Here is a 21,388-nt window from a genome sequence, read left to right as displayed (position 1 = left end):
AAAAAAGTGTTTTTGGAGTTTCCGATAAAGTAGAGAAAGCCCTTCACTATATCATTGTGAACCTTGGCGGCGCTTTAGTCTGTCTTTACGTCACAAATTTCAAGACAGTGGAAATCAACTATCCGCTCTCTTAATCTTTTTTATGGCTGCGATCTTATTTATCTAACTGAAAGCAAAGTATACATCAAACATTTCCAATTTAGATTAAAATATATCTTTCTCTTACTAGCCAGCAATGTTTAGTTTTTTTAATCTCTGGTGTTTCGAAAACTTTAATCTTGCTAATTTTAGATTTTTTTCCATGTGAAATTCTGCAATTTTTTCATTGAATTTCAGCCAAGCATCCCTATTCACACTTCAGTTACGGTAAGTATGTCAGTCTGTTGTTGTTATCATATATTTGCATCATCTAATAATTCTGTATAATATTATAATTCAAGGCAAAGGAGCCTTAACCCTTCATTTCTTTCTTTTGTTGCAATGGTTTTTTTGTCAATTGAATTTCATTGTTTTTAGCTTATTGCCAAAGGAGATGTTTCCTTGATGTACAAAGTTTTGCTTCGCGGATATGTTGTGACGCATGCATGACCTCTCGCTCAGATTTTACAGTTGTACAGTGGACTATTATTTGCCAAATATTACTTGTATATTTAACAAAGAAGACTAATTCGTTGGAAATCGTCGTTTTTCATCACTACCGTTATATTCTATTGGAAAAGATCTCAGTTGAACTCTGTCTTTGTTTTGAAAAGAACGCAGGCGATGAAATCGTTTTGTTAGGTGTTTTGAATAAAAACGCACAGCACTCCAATGTGTGACTATTGCTCACATTTAATAAAAGTGCTGCTTCTAATATAAGTTTATCAGTGTGTCAACAGATCTTAAAGAAACAAAGTGAGAAGATAAGTCCCGTTTCTAAGTAGTGAATGCTCTTTGAGTAGCAATTCGTTACGTTGCGTCAATATTTTATGAAGTCATGTCGAACCACTTTGAAATCAAGTGCTGGTTTTGTCGCGTAAAATGCAGGTTGTTGAAAGATTCTATTGCTTCAGAACACAAAAGACCTGGTCTCCTTTTCCATCCCTATCTTTGTGCTTTTTCATTCAATGCTTCTATATGTTGTTTCTTTTGTGAAGACCCAAACTCTACTTTTCGAATTTTTCTTTTCAAAAGATTATCTTGGCTCTCTGCTATCAACATAAGAATTCTTAAAATATGAAAGAATGCTTCACCTGAACTCGTACAGTTGACTACTCGAGAATTCGCTTCTATGAACGGCAATGAAGGCCAATAAGCTATTCCTTTCAATTTATCTTTCTTTGCGTTTTGTATATCTTTAAGAATACCAGATTGAACATGAAACTGCAGATTCATACTGAAAACTAGTTATACATTTTATTTTGGATGCCATAATACTTTTAAACATTAAAAACTACGTCATCGATATTATATACACTATGTACATCTAGATACTTGTATTTTCAAAACTCTTCAATTCCTTTCTTCTCTATCTTCTCTGCCGAATATCTTCTTGAATTCTATAAAAGAGAATTTACAGCAACTTAGAAAAGTAATATTATTTTATAAACATAAAATGATTCTTTTTCCGTAGCTCTCGGATAATATCTCCATGTTGTACACAATCCGGCGAAGATTTCTGAAAAACTGAAAAGAGAACTTTGAAAAGGCCTTCATTGAACGTCGTATTAAAGTTTTCAACATGGATTCTCAATATTGCCAATCTCATTCGAAGCACCCTCTATCTTAGCCAAAAGCACGCTGTAAGTTTTCCATCCCAGGTCGTCAAATGCCCTTATTTGGCAGATAATACAGAAATTTTGTTCTGAATATATTCCGTGATGTTTCGAGGATAAGGCGCTCAGCTTATTTGCTTGAACCAGCTTTTGCAACAAAATGTTGCCCACAACTCAAAGGCAACACACACGACACAACACAGCAACAGTAAAAAGGGAGCGGTAGAGATCAGGATGTATTGAAAATAACAAAAAACAATGCAGAGACGAAATAGGGGATGTTAACCATGAAAAATTCTACTTTTCACAAAAAGTAAGCTATTAAACACATCGCAAATTTTGTTCTTTTGATCAGTTTTACTCTCCTTCCAATTTGAAAGTAGTTTATCAATAAAGGTGATCTCTAATTGAATTAGAAAATATCTCACTACTGGTATCACAAGCACTGGCACAAAACTGGTTCACATACGCTATAGCACAATTTTCCGAATAGCTCCGAAATGTGCTGCTGAGGCTAATGACAAAATAGTATAGCTATACAATTTGCAATCAGCTACTTTAGACGCAAAACAGAAAACAAGAGGACCTACCTTCAAAGCTCACTTTTCCGTCGCCATTTGCATCAGCAACCTTAATCATTTCTCGAATCTCTTTCATCGATACTCTTTGCCCAATTTCCTTCCACATTCCTTTCAGCTCTTTTGCTCCAATGTACCCCTTGCCTTTCACGTCCAGTGATTTGAAAACCTCACGCAATTCGTCCTCGTTTTCAACTGTAATTGGTTTGCCGACCATCATGTCTATAAACTCTTGATATTCCAGATATCCATTTCCTGCCAAAGAATTTCCTCAAAATTATTTAAGATCGAGCCTGAAATTGATCAATACAATTGATTTTCTCATAGTGTATTCATCCTGCCAAATAAGCAAATATGGTGATACTAGAAAATCTCCATCAGAATAAACGCTGAATCTCCATAACTTCGTGCGCAGGCGCAAGATCATTAAATGGTCATCAAAATGTGTCTCCTATTCCTTTAAGCTACTTTAAAGGAATAGCCTAAAAATAAAGCCTCAATATTTTAATATCCTCCTTTTTTATACGCAAGCATTGAAATAAAAATCTCCCTTTTAAGAAAGCCTCAGAGATGCTGCATGCAGCACAGCTGCTATATTTGAGATAAATTCTAGAAAATGTTGAAACAAGCCAATATCCTCGAATTGTGAGGCTGACTTCTCAATTTGATGTAACATTTAAGAAAGAAAATAGGCTCTTTCTAACCTCTTGCAATTTTGAGAAAAAAGTTCATTTTTCACGTCAAAATGTTGTCGTTTTTTCCTAATCGATTCATTAAGAGTTGTTATAATTGACAATTTTGACGTGGGAATGATATATGATGCTGAAAGGACAAGAGCCATTTCTCATTTTAATTCCCCGGTATTTTGCAATAGTGTGAAGTGCATTTAGCTTTTATTTAATCAGAATCTTTCTTTACCTCTGACTCTTTAACAACTCATAAGTTGTGTTTAAAATTTTTTTTTGAGCCATGGGAACTTCTCAAAAAGTTATCAATTCCATGTCAATTGGAATAGCTTCGTGGCCTAAACATTTAAAATTTAAATGTTTCACCCGTTTATTCTTATACTGCAAAGCCGGCTGACTATCTTTTGAATATTTCTTTAATTAACATCTCATTTTTGCCTGTTTTCTGTTAAGTGTATCCCTTTGACAAAGAATCTGTTACGTTTTTAAACAAAAAACGATCGTCTGGGACGTTTATCAGAATTGATACGGCAAGTTCGTTATGACAACCCTATGGTTAGTTCACAAGCTAAGTACCTGATGTAAAGAATTTTAATTTTTGTATCAAAACCTTGAAAACAACCTGCAATTTATGAAATGTATACTTCTTTTGGATGCATGCAATGACCCCAGTTTTTAATAAACGGCTCCTTTGACTGCATTGAATTCATTTGTGTCATATGCAAGTAGAATCGGATTTTTCATATGTAATTCAAATTAGGTTTTACATTTGGCTGCTCTCGAGTCTAATGCGCTAGGAGCTCAAAGTGCGGATGTCATTTCCTACTTTGACAATTTATTGCTCAACAGCTGCTTTTATTTGAGAGGCTTTCGAAATCAATCAATCATCCATTTGTATTCATTAATAAACAAAAACAGCATTTTTACCATCTGTATCTACACTCTTGAGCATTTCTTGCACCTCTTTCTGCGAAACGGTGTATCCCATCTTCCGGAGAACGTTGCCAATCTCTTCGTGTGAGATCTTGCCATCTCCATTTCGATCAAATATTGAAAATGCCTCCTTCAAATCTGAAACAAGAAAGAACAAGTAGAAATGGGCTTAAGTTATTTTGCTGGAAATTCGGGCTTTCTTTTCAAGACAAGACTTCTCCATCCACGCTCTGCTTCAACTTTTGCTCTCCAAAACTGGCTTTGTCAGAGAATCTTTGCACAAAACTACTTTTTTTAATGTGTAACTTAAATTGAGTTTAAAATGCTTCATTTGAGTCAGTGCGGTGCTTTCAGTAACATTCCTTCCACTGCAACTCACCACAATTGCGTATTTAGGTGCCTCTAGCCTATTCTAGTTTCCATTTCATTGCAGTGGAGTCGCTGAGGCATTCTGTTGAGCTGCCATGTGCCAGACACGAAAACCTTTTTCCAAAGTTCACAATTTTTTTCAAACATTGAAGAATTTAAGTTTAAAAATTCAAAGGACATCGTGTGAAAAGAATGAGTCCAGTATGTCGTACTTATCTTGCAACAGAGATACTGTCCATTCTAACCTCTGTTTGGCATGAAGAATGCGCCCCTCGCTCGTTTAGAGGCAAGAGCTTTACTACTGGTCGTCTGCCGTCAAAGTACACTCTTTTATATAAGGACAAACATTTTAAGATCATTGAGGCTTGATTTGCCGAAACATAAGCGCAACACGAGAACATGCCAAGCTTCAGATGAACACTGTAATCAAACTGGTACAGAAGCTCAGTGTTTTAGGAATCTACTCGTACAATGTACCACTTAAAGTGCCTCGTAAAACTTGTTTTAAGTGGTCTTGGAAGCTGTTTACAAAATGAAGTCGTGGATATCAATGCTAACATAAGACCGACGCCTAGCATAAACTTACCTAAACTTATAAGACTGAATATAAATAGGCTCGCTAGTCTTCTTACCGTTCTTATCTTATACGTCGTTCTACACCTTTGCTTCACAATGCTTTGCTTTCTCACTTTTTCTTCCTATTTATCAAATATCTGCTGACAAGCACGTTTACAGAATATCAACACTTGGATGCTGCAGCAACTTGACAATTTCAATAGCAAGGATTCATTTGACAAGGATGGTACAAAATCAACCAGTTTTTGCTCCGTAAAAGTGAGTGAGCCTTCCGTTCTTAGTTGCTTATTCATAACGCAGTAGTTTTGTGCTCAGCCTTTTACAACATGCGATATGCAAAGAGGAAGAACACATTTAATGGAAATTTTCTTCCAAGACAAGAAGCTGCTTCACAGCAGTCTTTGAAATTTGAAATTGTCACGAACTCTCGTGAACTTCTTTAAATAGGCTAACTGATAACATTCTAATTTCCTTGAGTGCTCTTATTTCAGAACTGCTCTGTATCATAATTTTATGTATTATTAAAAAAAGGTTTACTAAATATATCTTTGCAAACAAGAAACATTATCATTGTCGCAGTTTGCGTCCAATTTGCAGAACAACTACTAAGATCTTCACAAATTGTTTGTATCTCCTCAAAATCAATTCACTCACCTAATTGTGTGTAAAATGCCATTTCGACTACATTTCACATCCTTTTATGTATCCAGCCTTGCTTGATTTTGGGATCTCAAATAGTGTCTGCAATCTGAACTCTCTTAATAGTTAATACATTCCTAGCACTTCTCCCAGTTAAACTAAATTTCAATGTGTTGAGCAAGCAGGTATGGAACAAGCACGGCTTGATTAGCCGATGCCCATTGGCCATGACAACGTCTTAGTACGACGGTATGCTACATTCGATACGCCCCTTCAAATGAAAGCCACTATCCATCGGCCATAGCAACCGCTATATTGTGGTCAGCATTTAATTGAAATTCTGATGAAAATTTAAAATAGTCAGCTGACGAATTCAGTTAAAATTAAAGAGCGTCACGCTGTTACCTCACCGCGAGGATGAAAAGCGCCAGAACCTGCAACTCAGTTGTTATTGTCATAAGAGGCACCAAGCCTCACTTTCACCCGGACCCTCCTTTTTCATGTCTCCCGTCCACGACGTATTTCTGGCATCCCTTTTACTGCAATAAAGGGCTTCATAAAACTTCAGATTTCTTATTTTTCTTTTTCATGCCAGTGATCTCTCGAAAAATTTCGGAAAAATTGATTTTTCCTAAAGATGGAAAAGTGACAAACACCCAAAATGATTACCGTTTGTTCACTAAATAATCTTTATGTTATGATGGGTTTCTACCTGTGGAGGATTCGAGAGATAATCTTATTTCATTGCGTTTTAAAGATATCCAGCTATTCATGGTGGCATAGCAGGTCGGTGATAATGAGAAGGTTTCTTTGGAGGAGAATCTCCTTTAGAAACATGCCGCAAACAAACAAATTGATACAACTCTTTGAATATAATATAATAGGATTGGAAATTTCTGAACTGTTGTCAGGCATCATTTATTGGTAAGTAGGCAGACAGAGTACCGTTAAGGTACCGGGATGTGTGCAGCGAACAAGTTTGTTAAATTTGGATATCTGCAATTGAAAATGAAGCTAAACCTCCTTTTTGAAATATCATATACATAAAATATTGAATATGATCCTCCTTTGAAATTAATCCTTCTAGACCAATTTTATACACAGGATACCTAAGGATGAAGGGTGAATTTTCTCAATTTTTGTAATAACCCAAGGATTGCGACATTTTTACTTCTCGTTTAAAATACGCCTTTTTGAACTAATTATAGAATCGATCAATTGCCACCAGCACACTGATGCTCCACCAGTATCTGAACAATCCTATTGTCTTAGCAAGTGGTTGGTTGCCTGTTTTCTCTAAGCTGAAAATGTAACCTTTGGCAGACTAAGTTTGAATGGCAGACAAATCTTTGAACTTTCGAAAACTCTACACGTTCATGATATGGACGCTTTCTTGGGTCTTATTTGGGCATTCACCTCAAATCTGACAGTGAAAAATTCAAGCCTAAAGTATTTAAATTAGCGAAACATTAATAAAAATTCTGCCTCGGCTTTTGTCGCTCGAGTAGATCGATGTCACATTATACAAACATGTTCTATTGACTTTTTAATGAGTTTTTAGATGTTGCCTAGCTTGCTCCACTTATGTTATGGTATTACGGGTTTCTCCATTTTCAATGTGCAAATAGTCAAGAGAGCAAAAATACAGACCAATTATAGCCAACGAGTGCCTTCTGCCTCGCTTAAAAAGGAAACAAAACACATTTCAATCTCAATGCACTTTTGTACGGGAAAATCGTTTTTTCCATATATAAATCTCTGGTTGTTTTCAATTCAAACTGATTGTAAATGAAATTAGCAGAAGGCACATGTTTACGGAAGCTGTAAACGCACCTGCATAGGAAAAGATTGCTCATGAATAGAAAATTAAACAATGAACGACGTTGACCTAGAAATGGATGAACGAAAAAAAGGTAATGAGACAGAGACAAAAAATGACTACCATTTCCACGATTAGAAAGGAAAAAGATGAAAAAATTAGGAGCATATAGAAATAATAACGGTATATGCATATCCATTTCTAGCACTAATTAAAATATGGCCGAAAATTCTGAAATGGGATCATTTTCCGCTGTGAAACAAAAACGTCCGAAGATAAAGAAAGCTGGAAATAAGAAATTTTTTACTAAACTGAGTACAACGATTGAATCTATTTAAAAATATATCAGACGACAATGACATTCCAGTTTCAGGATTAAAAATATATTTCTAATGCAATTAAATCGTTTATCCAGTTCACATTTTCATTTATGATAAAGCTTGAAGACATCACGTAGTCAACCTAACGAGCTTTAGTTCTTACAAAAACTAGAACAAATACAATAGAATAAATATTTCCTATTATAATATCACAAACATATTTACAAGGAACGTTATTCTTCGCATACGAGCAGACAAATCCGTTGTTTGGCTAAACAGATGCAGGCATTATCAAATTTTTTCAAATACTAAAACGAAGGGAGTAATTCGCCCATCGGAATTCATTCTGTGGATCTGACAAGAATCAGCTAGCAACTGTACAATTTGATATTGAAAAACTGACTATACGAACGAGGCTTTAATGTCCATTGGCTTCAGATTTAGGCTTTGTTATTTTGAAGCATCGTATCTGCAAATGATCACATAACTCATTTACCTGGAAAACAAAAATAATTAGACGTTAAAAAGATTAATAAAAAAGACCTCAGTAATGGAATTACAGCATGGGAGACTATTACACCGCGCATACCAAAACATCGTCTCTTCTGTGACATTTGGCTCAACGAGCCTGTGCAATAGCTATTATGCATGCAATCCGAACATCCAAACGCAACAACGCATATTCAAATACTTCACGTAAAGCTTACCACGCATATAGCATAATGTGACTGTGCTAAGGCGGCGAAAATCGCGTAGGCATAAAGGAGGTTCCTCTCATCGCAAAGGCCTGATACTGAGCACGCAACTACGGGAAAGAGTGGAAAGAGCAACCAATTGAATCTCTCGCATTTTGACGAAGACATCTGTGCAACTATCAAGCGGCACTAAAATAAAATGAAAATAAGGTCAACAGAGCGATCATTAAAAGCAAGATAAACGCTTAAGGAGTGAACAGAAAGAATGTTAAACAAGCCATAAATGACATCGTATGTTGCATCCTTGGGTAATCATTTCAAGTTGCTGCTACTACCCGCATTTACGATTCCTAAACCCCGACGGACTACGACTTTTCAAGGTGCCAAACACGACTTTGGCCTTAAAGCTTTTTATTAAACAATTCTTCTAGTGAATAGCAAAAAGTTGGTCTTTCTTCAAGGAAACTAGCCGAAAATACAACACTTACTGAAATACAATACTTACTGTTATATTAGAGAAAACATTTCCAAAGGCAATATAAAACATTCTTGGGTAATTCTGTAGAACTTGTGATGGCGATAAAAAGCCCCAAATTGTGAAAAAGGAGAGGAGCATTCCAGTTGAAACGAGTGGCATGAGCCCCTCTAGCACCGTTGGGCAATATTCTGGGTGCTTCCATCTCGCCCTGCAAAATGATAACACAAAAAACATTAGCATAACAGTGACTGTTCTAAAAACAATTTAGACAGCCATGATAAGAGTAAAGGCAGTTGATACAAAAACAAATAACAAAAAAACAAGACATAGGACTAAGAAATTTACTATAAAATTTGACCAAAAATTGAAAGTTGAAATAAAATATGAGATGTAGTCGATTATCGATTAATTTGTTAAATGATTTGCAGGCACCATGATTTTTTTCATATAACATCATAAATGAAAAGGTAACATTAAACGTGTACACTTTAACATCCAACTGACCAAACAGTAATATTCTTAAAATCAGCAATTTAGAGCCATATTCAACTATTGCAGGCCGCATATAGGTCCTTATCATGGTGACCAAAAGGGTGCAAGAGAAACGAGACCAGAGTAGGTTGAAAAGGTGTAAAAGCTTAAGGGGGATCTAGTGAATACTATGATGAAACAGTGGTGGTATAAAAGGTGGCATTGGGTTGTGTTTGAATGGGCAACAAGAATGTTGTTCAAAGGAGATACAAAGTCTAAGTTTTCTAGGTTATGTAAGTCTAAGTTTTCTAGGTTAACACAAACACGTCTGCAGTGAAAAGTCACTTATGACAGGTGACTGTGAAGAATTTCATCACAAGGTAAAAATTTGTTCTGCTCAGAACTTACAATATGCCATGGGACAGGAAACAGCCACTCTAAATGACACACATAGTTATAACAAAATTACATTTGCGCCCTCTCTTAAACTTGTACAGTAAAACAATAGCAATGTAATGCTTGCATACCTTATTATATGCCAGACAGTTGACGGGAGGCCTATTCCCCACAGAGAAACTGCAAAAAGACAAAAGTGTTGTATCGACCAAATTATGGAAACTATATAAAAAACTTTCTAGGAGTAGATGGTGATAGTGGAGGAAAAACAGCAAAGAGTGTCAGATTTTAATTCATTGAAAGATTGAAAAGGGCTTTAATGGCAATGATCTGTATAAAAAGATGCAATTCAAGGGCTTAAAGCAAATAATCAATCAAAATGACCTACTTACAATGAACAGTGGCAACAAACAAATGACTCATTCTTATACCATTCCAAAAGGTCAACTTCCAAATGTCTGGACTCCATACAAAGGTCAATAAGTATACAGTTGTGAGTCCCTAAAAATAAATTCATGCTGCATATGACTTTAAGAGATACTAACAGCCTCAATTGAAGGTTTGGAAAAAGAAATTTGCATGGTTCCCATAAACTTGTAGGAGTCTGGAACATATAACTGAATGTTTTCATTGATCGGAAGAACCGTGAGAGTCAGGAACATTGACTCAGATCAACTCTCCCAACCCTTGTGATTCATAATCGCAGTCGTAATGATAGCAAGATAGTATTCCCATTAAAGTTGCAAGACCAACACAGACTGCCACTTACAGGTTTAGTTGCCTTTAGACACTCACAGGTGCATAGCTTATAAAAACACCTCAGACAGTTAAGAAACCAAACCTCCTCTTGAGTTTGGAAACCTTGTAACACATAAATACAGATCATGTTTAAAACCTACACTGCTATCTAGAATAAGATCTTATTTCTATGTCACCACCTCAGACCACAGTTAAGCCTTAGAAACAATTGAAACATCTATTGCAGACAAAATGCAAATGCATGCTTTGATAAGACAAAGACATTGATAGAAATTTGCTTACAACTTGGCTGAAGTCATATGCCCATGGTAGATACAAAACTGAAGTGTTGTACTTTTCCCAATGAGCCAAGAAAAAGCCAGCAGCGATTACAACAATGAGCGAAAAAACCTCATAGTGTGAATGATACTGCGTGCCAAAACAGGACAGGAGGGACACAGCCATCATCCATGCTGCTGTGCTGTCTAGACCATGGTCAAAGAGCTCACCAAGGGGAGAACTATGAACACAAAAAACAAAAAAGCATGAGATATCAGCAAGAAATGCAAAATGTAAATGTCATTGACAAGATCTGCTAAATTATTGTTGGAAATCAGTTGAGATAAAGTTATGGCAGCACTGCGTTTATCAGCCTATTGGGAACCCATTGGTTTTGTGGGTAGAATTAAAAAACACATGCATTGCTCAGAACAGCCATCATCTAAGGTTTCTGAGGAAAACACAAGAATGACATTTTGAAGATGATCTAGATATTCTGAATAAAGTTAGATTTTCAATTTCTTCTTTGAGACTATAAAGAAAAAGTTGGATCCCTGTCAAAGAAAAGGAAGTCAAGATATATTTCAACCCTCCCACATGTATTTGAATGAAAAAGCATCAGTCCATGTATATACTTAATTAACATATGCACTAGTGTGGTGAATGCTAAGCTTTAAATAATTTCCTTGTTTCTTCATAAATTCTTTCATAAAGCAAGCAAAGTTTGATGCTTATGATACACTAAATTAGCTGATAGCTGACCAGAAGTCAAGCAAATTGTAAAAAAATAATTCATTTCAGATAAAATTCATAGCAGATAGGCAATAAAGGGCAAAATAAGCCTCCACGCCGCCAAAGTAAGTGCTACAAGGACAGCATCACAAAAAAGGTTTTGTGCACAAAAACACATTGGAGATGAAATTAACTATGATACATCATTCCAGATATCTTAACATCACAAGATTTGTTTGTAGTTCAACAGAATTTAATTCATCGTAAAATGAATCTAATTACCTGGAGCCTGTTCTCCTGGCTTGCTTTCCATCAGTCCCATCGAGCGTATGTGACAAAAATTGAGAGATGGCACAGAACAGCCATATACATCTTGGAATGGTAGAGAACCCAGCAACTGGAGAAGATGTAGCTTTGAAATCCCAGTCAAAGTAAGCAAGGACAAGGAAATTGGCGAGAGTGAACAGCCAGCCAGCAAATGTCATTAGGTTAGGGGACAACCAAAGCGGGTATATCTTGAAAGTAAAAAGAAATGCAAAATATCTGCCTAAATATATATCAATAAAAAATAAGTAACAAACCTAGTTTACTTTATTGTTGGCACCTTATGGTCACTTTTAAAATCGCATTCATTGCTGGGGCATTAAAGATGTAGGCGCACTGTGAGGGGATGGTGGAAGCAGACAATAAACACCTAAAAAGATTGGGACAGTCAACAGCTTTGGAAACAATTAGGCCGATTTCCACGAGGTAGAATTTTCCGCTCGAACTTCAAACTTCTGCTCGAAATTGTGCGAGCGAAATATTGAAACCATTTCCACGGCATTTTCATTTCGAGAGCAAAAGGCGAATCACGTTTACTTCACGATGGCGACTTACAACATTCGTTTTCTGCTGATAAAGTTAACATTAATTCAAATATTACGACGACAACTTGAGAGAGGACGACGTAAATGCAAAAGGTCATTTTTGACAAGAAAGATATACCAGGAGCGTAATAAGAAACTTTTTTGACTAAGCAAGACACAAATATGCGGGAGTCAATTGGGGCTAGTGAAAGACTTTGTTTGACTTCGAAGTATCTTGCAAATGGCGATGCACAAAGTAGTATTGCCACAAGTTATCAAATAAGTGCTGCTGTGGTTAGTCATGCAATAAACGAAACATGCGGAGTTCCATGAAATGAACTGAAAAACCGAGACTTTCTACGTGTCCCAAATACCGTGGAAGAATGGAAAAAGGTTGCGAAGGTCTTTGAAGAGTAGTGGAATTTCATCATACCCTTGGTGCCATTGATGCCAAGCACAATGTGATGCAGTGTCCTGCTAAAGGGGGGTCGGAATTATTTAATTACAAAAAAACGCACAGCAATGTTTTATTGGGAGTCTGTAATGGAAAGTATGAATTCATCATGGTTGACATCGGTGATTCTGGGAGGCAAAGCGATGGAAGTGTTTACAATAACAGCAGTAATGGCTATTGCATTGGTAATAATATTCTAAACATCCCCTCTCCCGAGAAGGTATAAAATTCTCAAGAAGTACTCTCCTACGTGTTTCTAGGTGACCATGCCTTTGGCCTAAAACCAAATCTTTTAAAGCTATACCCCGGACAGAACTTGCAAATCCAAGAGCGAATATTCAACCACAGACTTTCAAGAGCTTGAAGAACACTTTTGGAACTGCAGCCTCATGTTCAGAATTTTTCACAGGCCAATTACAGCCACAGTTGACACCCTAAAAGCGATAACCAAAGCAGTTGTTGCACTTCACAACTTTTAATGGCTTACAGATTACAAGAGCCATATAATTACTGTCCTCTTGACAGTGTCGATCAAGAGGTAAAAGGTTTATTAAAACAAGATGAATGGAGAGAAGAATCGGACAATTCGGGAATGTTACCTATGGGAAGGTGTGGCTCTAACAATTTCTCAAGCAGTGCAAAGGAAATGCGAGACCGATTTAAAAACGTCAATTCTGACGAAGGCCGTGTTATTTGGCAAATTGATTTGGTTAATCATGTTTCAAATCCAGGTGAAGAATACTGCTTATAAATAAGCTATTGTGATCAACTTTCAATCAAGTTATATCTATACTTTCTAGCGTTTATTTTAAATATTTTTTTAAATGTCTTTTTCGTTTATATTCTTTTTAATCCAATCTAGCATAACATTTACCATCACGCGATGCTATTTCCATTGCATCTTGATTGCCATTGATCATTCCTTTGAATAATGAGCCCTTTTCCTAATACTCGTTATCAGTCTCTTTTTTTTCATGATCATTTACGTATTTGCCTCCCTTTCATCCTTTCAGAATATACTATTAGAGGCTGACTCATATTTTTTGCAATATTTTCTCATACCAAGTTTCAGTTTCAGTTTCAGTTTCAGTTTTCATTTTTTAAATTCCACTACCCTTACTGTTTTCCTAATCTCAAAATGGACTATCTTAAGCAATCATTTCCCGTAATTTATTCATACAAATGTGTAAAACTTGTATATGACTGTCCTTCAAAAGTCAGCCCCAAGATTAAAAAAATCTTTAACTGAAGCTGATGCATAAAATCTAGAGTTTTAATGTGTGTTAGTACTAGAATGACTCACTGTCACAACAGCTTATATTAAAACATATTCTGTCAAATGAAAACTTGAGTAAACTTGTATTAACATAATAACTGATAACAAGCTTTCCACCCTTTCAAGTTTATTTGAAATGTTCGTGCCAAACATGAATTATAAGAAACTAAGACAAGATAATTGAGATTAACTATATTTTTTATTATGAAGATACAATTACATCGAATCATCAAATTCTATTTCAAAAAGCAATTGCTGTATTTTCATGTTTGCATATGTTCTTTTTGGTTGAAAATCCTTTGAAAATTGGAACTAGACTTTTACAAAAACAAAGATCTCTGTCTGTTTCTTCTGTTGCTTTTTGCTCATTCGTTTTTTCCAAGCTTTGTAGCGTTTGTCCAGATCTTGATGCCAGATCTGTCCAGATCAACTGAGTTTCCAGGAAATTCTCTAAAACAATAAGGTCAAAATAAATTTTATGATAAGGCTTAACCTCAGTGTAGAAATCAAAATTACGTATTGGATTGTTTTTGAAACTTTAGAATTTTCAATACGAGCATAAATACATACATACATAGATACACAAACAAGCATATTTTAATTAAAGTACTTACCATTTTTCCTGAAAATATTTGCAAGTTTATTCCATGCACTTGCTTTGACAGTGCGGTCTTTGTAGGACGAACAGGAAGTATTCCGTAAGCATTGGAGGTTTCTAGCCTCCTAGATGAATCAAATCAAATTGCTCTTCCTCTCCACAAAATTTTCCCGACCAATCATCCTGGGTCAAACTCTTGTCATTGACAGCAACACAAGAAAAACCAGACATATCTGTATTCTGAGAGTTTTCTTCAAATGCTTCATTTTTTCGTTACTTGCTTTAAAAGAACCCTGATATCTATCCCTGCTAAGTGAAAACTGTTCCTCAAAGCTATTTGGTTCCTGAGACGCCATTTTGAATAACCAGCATTTCGAAGAAAGTTCAAGCAAAATCTTCCAAAAGTGGAACCAGTTTAAACTTTTCTACAAAAATGATTCAGACTTCGAGCGGAAAAGATTTACTTAATGCAAATGCCCAGTAAAAAGATCAAGCAGAATTTCCTGTTTGAGCGAAAAATTCCACCTGCTGGAAATCAGGCTTAATAGTTCAAGATGCAATTGCTAAATATTTTCAACTCATACAATTAATCATACAAGCAACTAACTTAACAAAAACATAAACAACAATGTAGTACAACTAATTTATTATGAAACAATTGCCCTTTTCATGATTCATTCAGCAACTTGCTCTAAACGAAGTAACTCACTGTAGGCACTACGACATAAATAACCCTTTATGTCAACTTCTGTAACATTAAATGAATTCAGAACAAAATTCCAATTACCTTGACAACTTTGTTCCAGAAAGGATGCATAACATAGTTTGAAAGTGGTGATGTGTCAACTGATTTGTACTAGAACAAAAATATTTTTAATAGTGAGAGTCTGGTAATCAATTTGCAGAAAATCAAAGGTGTTATTGAAACCACATTTATGCTAAAGCTAAAGCAGTTAACACCACTAGCATATTCCTTATAAGCCATCACCTCATAGTTATACATTCTGATTTAAAAGACAAACACTAGTCTTTAGATATAAATAAATTGCAGAGCAAAGAATCAAACCTGCATTTTACCATCTTATTATAAAAACAATTTCAAAACTTTCTATCATCATATTACAAAACATTCCTAAATTGGTGAAAACAGCTGGAAATTGTGTTGTGTAACATAGCAACAATATCACAGTGTTTCTGCAATGCTGGTATTTCATAAAATACTGTAAACATTTTACATTCTTATTATCATTTTACAAACGATATTATAAATTAGGCTCAACTGGAAAAGTTACAGGATTAACCCAAAAGTTTGTGTTGTCTTTACATAAAGAAGAAAAAGAAAACTAACAAAAACTTTGCTTAATTTACTATATTGTTGCTTGATTAGTCAAGCACCTTTAATAAAACACATTTGATAGCAAGAACTTATCGCTAGCAAGCAGCAAAAAGGAGGCATCCTCTACAAACACAATATAATTTTGTGTCAATTTTCACCAAACAAAATGAAATATTTCTTCTGAAAAACTTTTAATAAACTTGCCTGTCAGAAATGCTAATATTATTAATTATAAAAATGGCTCTGAAAAAAGCAAACATTTTAGAACATATATACATACTTGAGTTATTCGTCTGACACTTTTAGAGTATAAAACATTAGAACATAGATTGAATACTCTATGCCAGGAAATGTGTTTGCTTTTTTCCAAAGCCATTTTTAAATTCCATACCACAAAAAGGTTATTTGAAAATAAATTACAATTATTGTAAAAATTTTCAACAAAGGAAAGTTTATACTTCTGTTGAAGATATTTGTCTAAAATTTACTCAGAAGATAAATTGTGACTGTGTGGTAAGAGTATTGCTAGAGCAGGCCTTTTTGTTTCACATGGTTGATTGCCCTTGTCCTTGCCATCGCCCTTGTTAAATTACTGATGCAGTCAATTGACCAGCCTCACAGGTAGTTTTTCAAAACGCGAGTGCTATCAAAGGGGGTAGAAATCTGCCGTTCTGGTCATTTAAAGCCAAAATTCCATGTCTTAGAATTGTTGACAGGACCTTTATTCAAAGATGCTTTTACCAGAAATTGGGCCAAGAATTCCACAAATCCTTAAAATTTCATAAAAATTCCATAACCAATGTATCGTTTTTGAGAAAATTTGCATCTGGCAAATGTGTAGAATTATGTTGTTCCGTCCAGAAATTGCAAGATTTCTGTAATCAGCGACAAATTTCTTCCGAAGTCCATTGCTTGTAAACCTTGATGGCCCCCATAACGAATGTCAGTTATTCATAAGTGGGAACAACAAATATTGATAATAAGCAACTATGATAAGAACTGGACAGTAATGGAAAGAAATGCTAAAATCAAAAGAATTGTTGGAATATATTTTGAGGAAAAAATGCAAGACTGTTATTTCCTAATTCGTTTCATTCCACCGAAAATAACAATATTTATTTAGTAGCTAACAACATTTACTTATAAGAGACTTTCAAAGTATTACTAGTCAGTAAGAGACTTTGTCTTGAAGCTTCAAAATAATCTGAGAACATAGATAATGCAGTCAGAGAGGATGAGGGAGAGAATTTTTCAACTGAGTTGGAATCTAATTGTGATTCACAAACTGAAGAAGAAATTTCAAATTAAGTTGATTTCTTAGATGGTGGATTTGATGATTGCAAGTTTTATCTTATGTCTTCACTAAGCTGATCAAACTAAATGTATTTTCTTTTTGACTGTCCCTAAAAGTTCAGTATTGAATGAAGAGTCAATTTGTTAATGAAAGCAAAGTATTGTTTCCCCAACATCACATCAATTATTTTCGCTACAAACTGGCAGTAATCATGCATTTAGAAAATCAATGGTTAGGCAGTCTTAGTTAGATAATACCCTAATTCCGCTAAGGTCCTGAAGGACTTTGTTTAACAGAAAGTGTTGGATGGGTGATCCTCTTAAGCTGGTCCATGCAGGCAGTTTGCCACCTTTACGAAAATTTCTTCACTAAAAGCCTATATTAGTAGAGTATAGGTATAACAAATTTCAGAAATGCATTTACAACACATAGATATAAAATAGGCTCAATGGCCTAAGGGCATTGTTTAATGCATCAAGAAGCTTAACTTGTCAAAATCCAGTTGAGAGGACATCAACAAGTGTATACCAGAATGAAAACTTTTCTTCTTGTGTGGACAAGTCCACTTTGAAAATCCAGATTTTGCACCAGAAATAAAAAGCACTTTAGTGATTTTACATACCCAACATGCAAAATGATGCAGATATTTGCATGGTCAACTTCTTGTGGACACTCCACGAAGTTTGCGGTCTGGAGTATATAGATACCAAACCCACATGGTTCTTTTGTTCGAAAACTAAACAAACTTTTCCAAATTTTATTTGAATCTTATTGGTTATGTGGATCAAACAATTGCTTGTAAATTTACAATTAAGAAACTTCAATGAAGTTCACCAGCTTGGGTTTCTTTAAATAAAAAGTTTATTTGATCTGTTGGTTGATGATTCCAATCAGTGGCGGACACTTGGGGGGGCGAGGGGGGGCGACCGCCCCCCCAATACTTTAAAGAACAATGGACTTTTGTTCTAGAACAATGGGAAATGTGATGTCATCTTATTAAAACAATAGGCTTGCCCCCCCAATATTTGACCAAGTGTCCGCCACTGATTCCAATATAAATTAGTGTTAGAAGGGTTGATCAAAGAGTTTTGCTTGGAAATGCAAGATGGTTTGAGAAAGAACAAAGTTCAACAGTACTTGGCCTAATGTGCCAGGGTCCATGAGATTGGTTGTTTGCACAATGAAGAAAATAGACATGCATTGTGAAAAAGGTTATGGGCATCCATTTTCTCACAGACCACAAATATGCTTAGGCCAGCCAACTTACAATACTAATTATCTTTTGATAAGAAGCATCCCTTTCTTATTTAAACATTGTAACTTTCTGACCAGGTAGTGCAAATAGTGCTTTTACTGGCCAAAGTCCATTACTTTTCTTCTACAGTTTCAAATTACGTTAACCCCATTTCCTTTCTTCTTTCGGGGCAAATGGAAATCATCTACCCCTCAAAAAGTAAAGTACCAAACAGGGTCCGCACAATCTTTAGGAGACTAAATAACATCTTTGTCGCCATGTTTATGAGCTTCATATTTTTTGTTGTGACTGGTCGTTTTTCTGCATAATTCTAAAATAATCATTTGATTCGATTATGCTTTGGCCAACCACATATAAGTATATTTTCCCCCTTAAAATTATGATTCACAACCTAATGGCGCCTCATCATTGAAATATATCTTAAATTATCAAATAGGAGCTTCTTGGAAACTGCTGAATCGGTTAATATGTTCTTGTTAAATGATAAGAGTCACGAAATGCACGAAGCTCGACACTACCAGGACGGGCCTAATTCACGACTGAATACCAGCTCGCTGCATGAAGGAAGGTGTTAATGCTACGTTAAGATAGATTTGAAAGTAAAACACTTACTGTATACCTGTCGAAACCAGCCAACTGCTGATCAGACAAGTATCTGTGGAATAACAAGCCCATTTTGAACAGCATTCAACTTCTCTGCCCGTTCTTGGGCGTTTTCAATTTAACCACGCTGTTGTGTCTTGTGTTTGTGCTTTGCGCAGAATTGTGTTGAATTGAATAGTTGGGTACCATCACAATGGCATTAGGGACCCGCATCCATGGCCACATCACAATACCACGCCGACATGGTGGGGGCCAAGATTCATTCCTATGAAAAACTGCATTCCAGACAAATACTAAAATATGAAGAAAATATTTGTCGAAAAATTTCTTCGGGTAGAGTACCAACTGTTAGAACTGAGTTGGGTTGCAGGCCTTCAACAGTTTCAGGATATGGAACCAATTAACCACTAGAATTCAAATTAGAATGTATAGAATAATGCCTTGTTGGGGAGATCTCACTCTTATTGTTTGAGACAAAAGGCTTAATGATTTGTTCGAGCCAATCAGCGTCGAGGGGCAGGAACGCATGCGTATTCTAATGAACTATCCTACAAAATCCCCGGCCATGCTCAACACCCAAAGCCAGGGAACACAGCAAGATTTCGCAAACATATTGAAAACAGTAATTTTAGCAACTTAAAGAAGTTTCATCAATTTCTGAGGAGTTTTACGCAAATATTTAAAGGACATACTTTCGTTTATTTTCATTTAGAGGTTTCCTCGGAGCTTGCTTGTAGATATAGCTAAACGGGAAGATCAAAATTCGAAGCTTTCCTTTCCGCCTTGAATAATTGAATTGAAGGTACGTTTTCTGTTGTTTTAGTCGATTAAATTGCCTTGGTCTGGCTCTAGTGTCGGAGATCAGTTTAAATAAGGTTTTATTGTTTACATTGAATGTCTAATCTACGTGAACACTTAGGCAGCCTCATAAAATTATCGATGTTTTTGCTTACCTTTGGAAAGAAAGTGAGCCTTATAACAAACGAAAAACATAAAACAACAGAGAATCCAGGCAGGTTTTTCAGTATGAAAGATATTTCTGCAATGATCAAACTCCCATGTCAATGTGAATGTTAAGTTCCATTCTCGGGGGGTTCTATGCCCCTTTGACTCTAAATATATAACACGCATGTGCAACCCAAAACGGGGGTACTCATTTTACATTCAAGAACTTGCTGCATCTCATCTCCCTAACAATGCCATAGAGCTTTTACGGTATGCCGTATGCCCACAGACTATGTCGAGCAAGCAAGACAAGATGCAATGATTGCGGAGGAGGATACGCCTAACAATTCACCATGAAAGTTGCCTTCTTTCTGTCATATCCGGGGTTTGTTATACCGACAGAATTTGTAAGGAGTTTTTTAGGCAGAATCCAAGGGTTTTTTAGGCAGAATTCGTTCGTTATACCGGGAAGTTCATTATATCCGGGGTTTGTTATATCGGGATTCCACTGCATACCCAGGCTAATGTTGGGTATCGCAGTATAACCTTACAACTAAACACGATGTACAACTTAAACTTGTTTTTCTGGCGTAGCCTGACATGATTAGTTAGATAGAGTATTTCGAAACAAAGACATCCTATGAAACATATTTTTTGATAGGGCTTGATGTACTTGATACTTGAAGCGTGATCAAATGGTTTCTTGCTTCTTTGCAAATCTTCAAATGAACTCTCTGCTTATGGTTGAAGGACAGTTTGTATATTCGAGATTTGACTTTCTATGTTTTCCGTTGTTTTTTGGCTGTTTCTGCATAAGAATGGAATAAATCAGCGATCATACAATACGATTATACGAATATATCAACGAAACATTTAGTGTTCCAGCTAAAAGAAAAATCGAGGCTGAAATCAGGCACGGCACGCCATTCAAACCAACAAGCAGTGGCGAAGCTAGCGGTCATGCTGGTCATGCTGAGCATGACTAAAAATTTTCAGAGCTAAAGACATTTATTATAATGATTAAAAATTTTCTTTATTGAAAAAGTACCCTCAAAACTCCATTCGTCCAGTTGATTCTTATTATTTCACTGCCCTTCCCTACCTTGGTCCCTTGTGGTTAGTCATGCTCATTCTGGAGAGCATGACCTGCCATAGGGTTTCTTTCCTCAGAGAGCCCAACCGCTCCTGTGAGTCGGCTGAGTTTCAATGACTTTTCAGTTGGTATCCCTGCGGTAAGTCATGCTCATTTGGAATAGCATGACCTCGTCATTATAATCATAAACCTAGCACTGATTTGATTGGCTGAATTCTATCTT

At 35.9% G+C, this 21,388-nt stretch overlaps 3 protein-coding genes and 1 pseudogene across 3 annotated transcripts in view; 2 read left to right on the top strand and 2 right to left on the bottom strand.

Annotated features, from left to right (window-relative positions):
- The window catches only part of LOC135689091 (cilia- and flagella-associated protein 74), a 28,709-nt gene extending 28,031 nt beyond the window's left edge, over positions 1 to 678 (top strand). Inside the window, exons 46-47 of the mRNA XM_065206207.2 lie at positions 337 to 366; positions 517 to 678. Coding sequence (XP_065062279.2) covers positions 337 to 366; positions 517 to 588 — 102 coding nt within the window. The 3' untranslated portion in view covers positions 589 to 678. The remainder of the gene's footprint in view (positions 1 to 336; positions 367 to 516) is intronic.
- A 668-nt stretch (positions 679 to 1,346) lies between these two features.
- Positions 1,347 to 7,834, bottom strand: LOC135689103 (neo-calmodulin). The gene is made up of 4 exons (XM_065206223.2): positions 5,551 to 7,834; positions 3,946 to 4,089; positions 2,345 to 2,587; positions 1,347 to 1,538 (listed from the first exon to the last, which is right to left on the bottom strand). Exons 1-4 carry the CDS (start codon positions 5,570 to 5,572, stop codon positions 1,492 to 1,494), a joined length of 456 nt encoding a protein of 151 aa, XP_065062295.1. The 5' UTR covers positions 5,573 to 7,834; the 3' UTR covers positions 1,347 to 1,491.
- Positions 7,835 to 7,979: 145 nt separating this feature from the next.
- On the bottom strand, positions 7,980 to 19,409 carry LOC135689098 (ethanolaminephosphotransferase 1). The gene is made up of 9 exons (XM_065206216.2): positions 19,137 to 19,409; positions 15,427 to 15,495; positions 11,746 to 11,978; positions 10,756 to 10,972; positions 10,107 to 10,215; positions 9,846 to 9,894; positions 8,875 to 9,055; positions 8,382 to 8,558; positions 7,980 to 8,170 (listed from the first exon to the last, which is right to left on the bottom strand). The coding sequence occupies exons 1-9, from the start codon at positions 19,209 to 19,211 to the stop codon at positions 8,093 to 8,095; spliced, it is 1,188 nt and encodes a 395-aa protein (XP_065062288.1). The 5' UTR covers positions 19,212 to 19,409; the 3' UTR covers positions 7,980 to 8,092.
- On the top strand, positions 12,331 to 14,365 carry LOC148959510 (uncharacterized; annotated as a pseudogene).
- Positions 19,410 to 21,388: the final 1,979 nt, after the last annotated feature.

The sequence above is a fragment of the Rhopilema esculentum genome, chromosome 9, assembly GCF_057945365.1.
Source record: "Rhopilema esculentum isolate cy_ngs chromosome 9, ASM5794536v1, whole genome shotgun sequence".
Classification (NCBI taxonomy): domain Eukaryota; kingdom Metazoa; phylum Cnidaria; class Scyphozoa; order Rhizostomeae; family Rhizostomatidae; genus Rhopilema; species Rhopilema esculentum.
This window is presented reverse-complemented; position numbering and strand designations above follow the sequence as displayed.

Bases quoted from the DNA above. Each gene is read 5' to 3' on its own strand.
- LOC135689103 (XM_065206223.2), bottom strand. From the start codon at position 5,572: ATGGCATTTTACACACAATTAG. The intron at 2,588-3,945 runs GTAAAAATGCTG...ATTCTTTGGCAG, and splicing joins CAAGAGTGTAGATACAGATG to GAAATGGATATCTGGAATAT. The intron at 1,539-2,344 runs GTAGGTCCTCTT...TCTCTTTTATAG, and splicing joins CGGAAAAGTGAGCTTTGAAG to AATTCAAGAAGATATTCGGC.
- LOC135689098 (XM_065206216.2), bottom strand. From the start codon at position 19,211: ATGCTGTTCAAAATGGGCTTGTTATTCCACAGATACTTGTCTGATCAG. The intron at 10,216-10,755 runs GTAAGCAAATTT...ATTTATTTTTAG, and splicing joins CATATGACTTCAGCCAAGTT to GGACTCACAACTGTATACTT. The intron at 9,056-9,845 runs GTATGCAAGCAT...ATCATTTTGCAG, and splicing joins ACTGTCTGGCATATAATAAG to GGCGAGATGGAAGCACCCAG.